Source organism: Hippocampus bargibanti, linkage group LG12, assembly GCF_051943395.1.
Source record: "Hippocampus bargibanti isolate YZ-2025 linkage group LG12, ASM5194339v1, whole genome shotgun sequence".
Classification (NCBI taxonomy): Eukaryota; Metazoa; Chordata; class Actinopteri; order Syngnathiformes; family Syngnathidae; genus Hippocampus; species Hippocampus bargibanti.
Window position 1 is genome coordinate 14,307,561 of NC_142745.1, and position 8,354 is coordinate 14,315,914.

The window sequence follows — 8,354 nt, forward strand, 5'->3', positions numbered from 1 at the left end:
CGCAAGATGTAAAGGGAACGGTATGTAATTTTTTTTTCTATTTAGAAACAAGAGACAAATTATTATTTTAAATAATTTATAATGGTCTGATGCTCTACTAATGTGGAGTTTACATGTTCTCCTCCGGTTTCCTCCCATGTCCAAAAAAAATGTATGGAACGCTGATTGTACACTCTCAATTGACCCTAAGCGTGAGCGTGAGTGCGGCTGCTTGTTCATTTTTATGTGCCAACAATTTGATGACTCACACCGAAGGACAATTTAGCGAGTCCTTTCACCCGCTAGGTTCATTTTTGGAATATGGGTGGAAACCCGATGCAGGCTTAGGTAGAATATGCAAACTCCACACAGGGAGGCTGGAGTTGGAATTGAACCCCGTACCTGTGAAGTCGATACCCTATCCAATGAACCTCTGGGCCTGGCATGCATCAAATCCTCTGAATTGTTATAGAAATCAATTGGAGTGAATGTCTTCTTTTTGTACTCCTTCTATTGTAATTCACAAATGCATCAAATTCCCTGAATTGTGGTCAGCACACATCCACTGAACGCATTATTTTGATCATCATATTTTATAAACATATCACTTCAATCGTGGTGTACAATCGTGATAAAAAACCACCACAAACACTCACAAACCTTTGCCACCTAGTGTAACCCGACGCCTTGAAGTGCAGGGGTCGGGAACCTTTTTGACTAAGAGAGCCATAAAAGTAAAATATTTAGAAATGTTTTTCAGTGAGAGCTACACGCACACGCACATACAAACGCTCGCGTACACACACGCGCGCGCACACGCGGCCACTTTTCAACAAAATATCATAATGTATGATTTAAAATAACTTTGTGATAGTACTCACCGTTAACATGAATGGTTTTCCGTTCCTCGTGATTGGTAAAAATCCAGGCAAACGATCGGAATGAAATTCAATTTGCCGGTCCAGAGGCGAAGTTACTGCTAGCTCACCTGCACACGGCTCATAAGCTTCCACACTTGCTATCTGCAATCTACTTCTCGCAGAAGTATGTTGATGCCAACGTTAACATCGGGCTTGTTAAAATGTCACTGACATTCGACTGTTTCATCGATGGTATTGTTTCATTGCAAATTAGAATCAGAACATTTTCTCTCCTCTAATGCTCCGGTGCATTGATGCTGAAGTGCACTAGTTGGGCTCATTTAAAGGGGCATTTACCTGTTTCAACATGACGGCCACTATCATCCAATCAAAATGGCGCTTTCGGCCATTCTAGGTCAGTGTCATCCAATAGAAATTGCACTTTCCGCCAACTGCAGCCCCAACGGGAAATGAACGGCGAAAAAAACGACAATATGTATTTAGTTTTATCGGCGAGCCATATGCAATCATCAAAAGAGCCATAGGTTCCCGACCCCTGCCTTAGTGTAAAAGGGCAACCAATGTCACTTTTTTTGTTTTTTAACTGACATCAGAAAAACGTTTTATAGCATCTAAAATACCCAAAACACGCAGTATGATATTTTTATTCAAATGCAAAACACCAATAAAAATGACTTAAAGTGTCCAAACATGTGATTTTAACATCCAGACCTAAAACTACAGGTCTGACTTCCTTCATGTGGATGACTGGCTCAGACCAATCATTTGATTGACTCAGGATTGTGCCCTATGGATTCTACCTAGCAACATGGGGCCATGCAAATGTGACCTGACCAGAACTCGAGGTCTACAGAGTATATAGTCTTTGGATTCCAAAAAATGTCTGTTTGAGTTAATGCATGTGAAACAACATCTTGGGGGTTTAAACAATTCTGGAGGTCTTCTGGAGTCAGATGGGTTGGTTTAATAATTCCTTAAGGCTTAATTGTGATTTGATTTCTTTGACGATGTGGTCAAACAGAGCACATGTGCTCTGCGAAGCATCTCTTTATTACTGATTCTCGTATGCCACCTGTGTCTGGTACACACTGCGACGGCCATCGGCGTGAGATTACAACACTTAGGCCACAGCTGAAGTCCATAAAAGAACACTTACGACGGCTGTACTTCTGTCATAAAAGTAGAAAAAGAACAGGTCTACCTTTTTTTCCTGGCATTGTAAAGCCAGAGCGTTCCAGCACGTTACGTGAGCCGAGTTTGATTAAAAAAACTCCAGCTGACAGCAGAGCCAGAAGGCCACGGTGGTGACGGCACCTTGAAAGTGAAGTGGCTAAAGGGACTGAAGCGGGGGTCAGCTACCCCCAAGACAGCGACCATTCTGTACCATTGACCCACAAATTTAGCCCAATCCAGTTTGCCCCATGCCTGCCTGTATCACTGTGCGGGCTTTAACCCTCCAGGGTCACTACCCTCCGACACCCACCTCAACAGCATCACCATCTCCATTGGGTTTTTAAGGCAGGTCACCATTTTGGTTCTTGCCTGATCATGCAATGGAGCTTGTCGCTGGATGACCTGCTTGGATAATTTAGTGACTGGATTGTGAGATTGCCACAGGAAATCATAATGGATCTGATTTAGAGACTTACAAGATGTAATTGAAACGACAAAACTCAGGATCTTTTTGTAAATTGATGTACTGTCGATCTACAAAAGTGTATTTGGAGGGCTAAATACATGTGCTAGTATTGAATACTGCCGATGAGAGACTGCTGTGCGAGGCAAGAATTGATGAAATGCGAAAGATGTAAAGGGAACGGTATGTAATTTTTTTTCTAGTTAGAAACAAGAGACAAATTATTATTTTAAATAATTTATAATGGTCTGATGCTCTACTAATGTGGAGTTTACATGTTCTCCTCCGGTTTCCTCCCATGTTCTAAAAAAATGTATGGAAGGCTGATTGTACACTCTCAATTGACCCTAAGCGTGAGCGTGAGTGCGGCTGCTTGTTCATTTTTGTGTGCCAACAATTTGATGACTCACACCGAAGGACAATTTAGAGAGTCCTTTCACCCGCTAGGTATATTTTTGGAATATGGGTGGAAACCCGATGCAGGCTTAGGTAGAACATGCAAACTCCACACAGGGAGGCTGGAGTTGGAATTGAACCCCGTACCTGTGAAGTCGATACCCTATCCAATGAACCTCTGGGCCTGGCATGCATCAAATCCTCTGAATTGTTATAGAAATCAATTGGAGTGAATGTCTTCTTTTTCTACTCCTTCTATTGTAATTCACAAATGCATCAAATTCCCTGAATTGTGGCCAGCACAAATCCACTGAACGCATTATTTTGATCATCATATTTTATAAACATATGACTTCAATCGTGGTGTACAATCGTGATAAAAAACCACCACAAACACTCACAAACCTTTGCCACCTAGTGTAACCCGACGCCTTGAAGTGCAGGGGTCGGGAACCTTTTTGACTAAGAGAGCCATAAAAGTAAAATATTTAGAAATGTTTTTCAGTGAGAGCCACACGCACGCGCACATACAAACGCTCGCGCACACACACGCGCGCGCGCGGCCACTTTTCAACAAAATATCAGAATGTATGATTTAAAATAACTTTGTGATAGTACTCACCGTTAACATGAATGGTTTTCCGTTCCTCGTGATTGGTAAAAATCCAGGCAAACGATCGGAATGAAATTCAATTTGCCGGTCCAGAGGCGAAGTTACTGCTAGCTGGCCTGCACACGGCTCATAAGCTTCCACACTTGCTATCTGCAATCTACTTCTCGCAGAAGTATGTCGATGCTAACGTTAACATGGGGCTTGTTAAAATGTCACTGATATTCGACTGTTTCATCGATGCTATTGTTTCATTGCAAATTAGAATCAGAACATTTTCTCTCCTCTAATGCTCTGGTGCATTCATGCTGAAGTGCACTAGTTGGGCTCATTTAAAGGGGCGTTTACCTGTTTCAACATGACGGCCACTATCATCCAATCAAAATGGCGCTTTCGGCCATTCTAGGTCAGTGTCATCCAATCAAAATTGCGCTTTCCGCCAACTGCAGCCCCAACGGGAAATGAACGTCGAAAAAAATGACAATATGTATTTAGTTTTATCGGCGAGCCATATGCAATCATCAAAAGAGCGATATATGGCTCGCGAGCCATAGGTTTCCGACCCCTGCCTTAGTGTAAAAGGGCAACCAATGTCACTTTTTTTGTTTTTTAACTGACATCAGAAAAACGTTTTATAGCATCTAAAATACCCAAAACACGCAGTGTGATATTTTTATTCAAATGCAAAACAACAATAAAAATGACTTAAAGTGTCCAAAATCTGCAAAAAATTGAGCTGTGAATTGGGCATTTTCCGAAAGTCCCGCCCCCAGTTCGTGACATCACGCCAAGACGTCTTGCATTGCTGGAGAATCCAAACAATCGATTCAGATTCGGAGAATATGCTTTCTTGTTACACATCCAGTTATGAATATGATTCAAATAGTTCTGAAGAGGAAAGCATACATGTTTGCAATTGACTAAAGAATTATATGTGCCATTTTGAGGCAACATTGGGGGAAAATCTCTCACCCAAAAAAAAAGAGGCACAAAATGGCGACCTCCAGTGGCCACCTCCGCTTCCACAGGCTGATAAATTCCTTATATGGAGCTTGCATGCCCTCTTCTGGCGGCTTTTGGGTGCAACACGGTTCTCAGACCAAACATGTACAGCAAAATACATTGACATGTTGGAAGGACTGCTACAATGTGTCTTTTTTCGGTCAGGGGGCGGTCCTTTCATGACATCACGTACGGACTCGTCACCAACTCAAAAACAAGACTTTCTGAATATTCATAGCGAGTCTTAAAACGTAAAATATAGCTATATGCGGTGGAATCTTATTAAAATACGCTCAGTAGAAGTCATTTGAAGCCATTTTACAAATTATGGACACAACTTGTCCGGAGACGTCGGTCGTCCTTTAATTGCTGTCTATTTGTTCCATTTACAGGTGTCCACAATGTCAAATTCCATTGGAAGTTTAGCAGAAATCACAGTTTATGGATCCCGAAATGGAATGCCAGAGGACTCCCTAACCATCTTGGAGCGACACAGAGATTCTGGGGAAGAGTGGGACCTGGTGGAGGCCAAGACAAGTGGCCTGCCAGGCCTCTACCTGCCCTGCTTTGATATGCTGGCCACGGAGGACGCCGCTTGGCTGGTCAAAGTGTCAGAGGCCTCCCCGAACGTGGCTCGCATGGAGCTGCATCGAGAGGAGCCAGAACAGTGCCCTGTCATCGATAGCCAGGGTCAAGGACTCTCCCCGGGCATGGAGGGCCCTGAAGAAGAACGTTCTCTCGAGCAAGTGCAGAGTATGGTGGTGGGCGAGGTGCTGAAGGACATCGAAACGGCTTGCAAGCTGCTCAACATCACGCCAGGTAGATAATGCCACCTCCTGAGGCTTGTACTTTACTTGTGAGCTGCTCAGTACACCCTTCCATTCACGGGTTAACCCCGTACTGTGAGATTCTCTCCACTGGAAGTGAACTCACCTAAAACTCACACTGTACTTACAGGATTGTTGCCATAAAGACCTTTCCCTGACATGCACCCTCGAGGGGAGCTCGCCCCCAAGGGGTGGAGTATTCGCCCCAACATCAGATCCCTTACATGAGAGGCACACTCTTCAGCAGCAGACGGGAGGCGCACCTCCCCCTCCCTAACCGACATGCTAACTTAACAAGGAGTTTTAGTTACATATGTTGAGATAGTCCTTTTCCTCAAAGGGCATATTTATTCGGTGATATTTAAGCGACTGGAACTTAGTCCCAAAACCAACACAGCTCATCCGGCATGACAGATCTCCTCCATCATATCCTCAATGGCGTAAAGCTGTTTACCCTTCACTAGGATGTGTTTAATCCTGACCTTTGCATCGCTTCTGTCGGGTCGTGACGGCCGCGTTCGACGTGTAAACAATCCCAGTGGGGGCAAGGCCTCCTCAAACACCAGCGAGCGTACTTGGACACTCGTGTACGCTGTCATAAAAGCGTTGTCATAAAACATGTGTTGACTTTGCATCGGACATGTGCGGAAAGAGCAGAACGAAAGTTTCAGAAAAGACTGAGTTTAGGGTTCGTCCAGCTGTCGCATTCTCATCATCTCCATAGTGGCAAGCTATTTTTTGCTAATTGTTAGTTTGTTAGCTGGTTAGTATGTTAGCGAGTTGGTTAGTTTGTTTGCTGGTTAGGCAGGTGGTTAGTATTTCAGTTTGTTATCTGGTTCGTTAGTTGGTTAGCTAGTTAGTTAGCTAGCTTATTTTTTAGTTTGTCTGTTAGTCAGTTCTGTGGGGTATGTGAATTGGTTGGTTAGTTGATTGGTTAATTTGTTGGTTAATTAGCTGCAACCAAGGACTTTACAAAACTGTTAACATACAGTAAAATAACAAACACAATACATAACATAAAACACGGACAGTTGTGTGATCCGAACCAATTTTTACGCATACAATTTGTTGTTTAAAGTAGTTTGAAATGAAAGAGGAGAAAATCAGAGTCCTTTTCAACATTGGATAAGAGACCGACCAACTGACCGACTAACTAACTAACTAACTAACTAACTAACTGATCAACACACTAACAAACTGACTGACTCACTGACTACCACACTCACTAACTCATTCACATCAAGTCTGCAAGAGAGACCACGATCATTCAGACTAACTAACCAGTTGATATGGTCAGAGCTCACTCATTTGTTGACCCACTAAATAATTGACCAACCAACAAATTTAAAAACTGACACATTGACCAACTGTCTTTCAGACTCACTGGTTCATTCCTGATTGAGTGATGGATGACAGAAATGTCTAACTCACTAATGTGCTATCCAACCAACTGATCAACTAACTGACTGACAATGTTACAGCTCATAGTGTTTATGTTTCAAAACAAATAAACAACAAAACAAAAAATATATGTACAACCTATTACTCATTCTTATTTGGACACACTGATGATGTAGTTGTATATGTTGGCTTAGACCCAATGGAGTGGAACTCTGGCAACGTTCAGAAGTGGATGCTATGGACGGAGCATCTGTACCGGCTTCCTCAAGCAGGGAGGACCTTCCAGGAATTAACGGGGAAAGACCTGTGTGCCATGAGCGAGGAAGACTTCCGCCAGCGCTCACCACAGTCCGGGGACACGTTGCATGCACACTTAGACATATGGAAGTCAAGTAAGTCACGAAATCGACACAGTAGCACTGTCACGTTTTAAAGCAACTAAACTAGCGTAGACTCTCTGCAGCTGCCTGGATGAAAGAAAGGTGCACAATTGGAGACAACAAAAGTGCAGGTAGGAGGCCAAATTCACATGGAGACAACATTTCATGTGCATCTCTAGTTGAACACAATATCTATCCACTGGCACTGGTTATATATCTAACCAACGGACGATCCAACTATCTAGCGAGCTAATGAAGTAGCTATCTGGCAAAGCTATTTGACAAATAAATATGACTGTCCAAACAGCCAACCCTCTGACCGACCAATAAAGTAACATACTTACAAACTGACCTGCTAATCCACTAAATAACTAACTAAAAAATTACGTCTTTGCTGAACGGATTGAGTGAGAACATACAGTAAGTAATTGACTGCTCAGCTAACTCATTAACTGACCGTCTGGCTGTCTAAACAACTATAACTAACATAGTTTCATAGGTTGACAGGGCCCAGAGTTCGAAAAGCACCACACACATGAATTTACCTGAATTCCTATTCCGCAGGCGCTGATGACCTTTGGTCCGAGGCCGATTCTTCTTGTTCGGGTCAACCGATCCACTTGTGGCAGTTCCTTCGAGAACTTTTGCTCAAACCTCACAACTATGGACGCTGCATCCGTTGGCTGAATAAAGACAAAGGTACAATACTACTCGTAGATTGTGTTGCAAATACATTGAACTTTGATCTTTTTTCTAAAGACTATGATTAAAAATAAGTCTATAATTTGAACATAAATTTCACAAATTATTTTAGGATTTGGATTAGAATAATTAAATGTATCAATCATCAATCACATACTGGAAATCCAATCCAAATGACGTTAAATAACATTAAAAATGTTTTTTACAAGGACGTTTGTTTACATTTTTTGCAACAATGCAGCTCCAGTTACTAGGAATAAATAATAAAAGCCTACAAATGAAGGACTCGTGACATTGTATCAAATATACTGTCACACACTTTCTCTCAAGGTATCTTTAAGATCGAGGATTCAGCCCACGTGGCACATCTGTGGGGTCTGAGGAAGAACCGACCGGCCATGAACTACGATAAACTCAGCCGCTCCATCCGCCAGTACTACAAGAAGGGAATCATTCGCAAGCCCGACGTCTCTCAGAGACTTGTGTACCAGTTTGTGCACCCCGTGTGACCCCCCCCCCCCAAAAAAAAAAAAAAAAAAA

At 42.6% G+C, this 8,354-nt stretch overlaps 1 protein-coding gene across 1 annotated transcript; it reads left to right on the top strand.

Annotated features, from left to right (window-relative positions):
- Positions 1 to 2,568: 2,568 nt before the first annotated feature.
- On the top strand, positions 2,569 to 8,323 carry spdef (SAM pointed domain containing ets transcription factor). The gene is made up of 6 exons (XM_089010681.1): positions 2,569 to 2,679; positions 4,897 to 5,323; positions 6,927 to 7,124; positions 7,196 to 7,243; positions 7,677 to 7,811; positions 8,145 to 8,323. Exons 2-6 carry the CDS (start codon positions 4,906 to 4,908, stop codon positions 8,321 to 8,323), a joined length of 978 nt encoding a protein of 325 aa, XP_088866807.1. The 5' UTR covers positions 2,569 to 2,679; positions 4,897 to 4,905.
- The last annotated feature ends 31 nt before the right edge of the window (positions 8,324 to 8,354 follow it).

Excerpts from the sequence above, each read along its gene's own strand:
- spdef (XM_089010681.1), top strand. The coding sequence starts at position 4,906 with ATGTCAAATTCCATTGGAAGTTTAGCAGAAATCACAGTTTATGGATCC. Across the intron at positions 7,244-7,676 it reads TGGAGACAACAAAAGTGCAG|GCGCTGATGACCTTTGGTCC; the intron begins GTAGGAGGCCAA and ends CCTATTCCGCAG. Across the intron at positions 7,812-8,144 it reads TTGGCTGAATAAAGACAAAG|GTATCTTTAAGATCGAGGAT; the intron begins GTACAATACTAC and ends CTTTCTCTCAAG.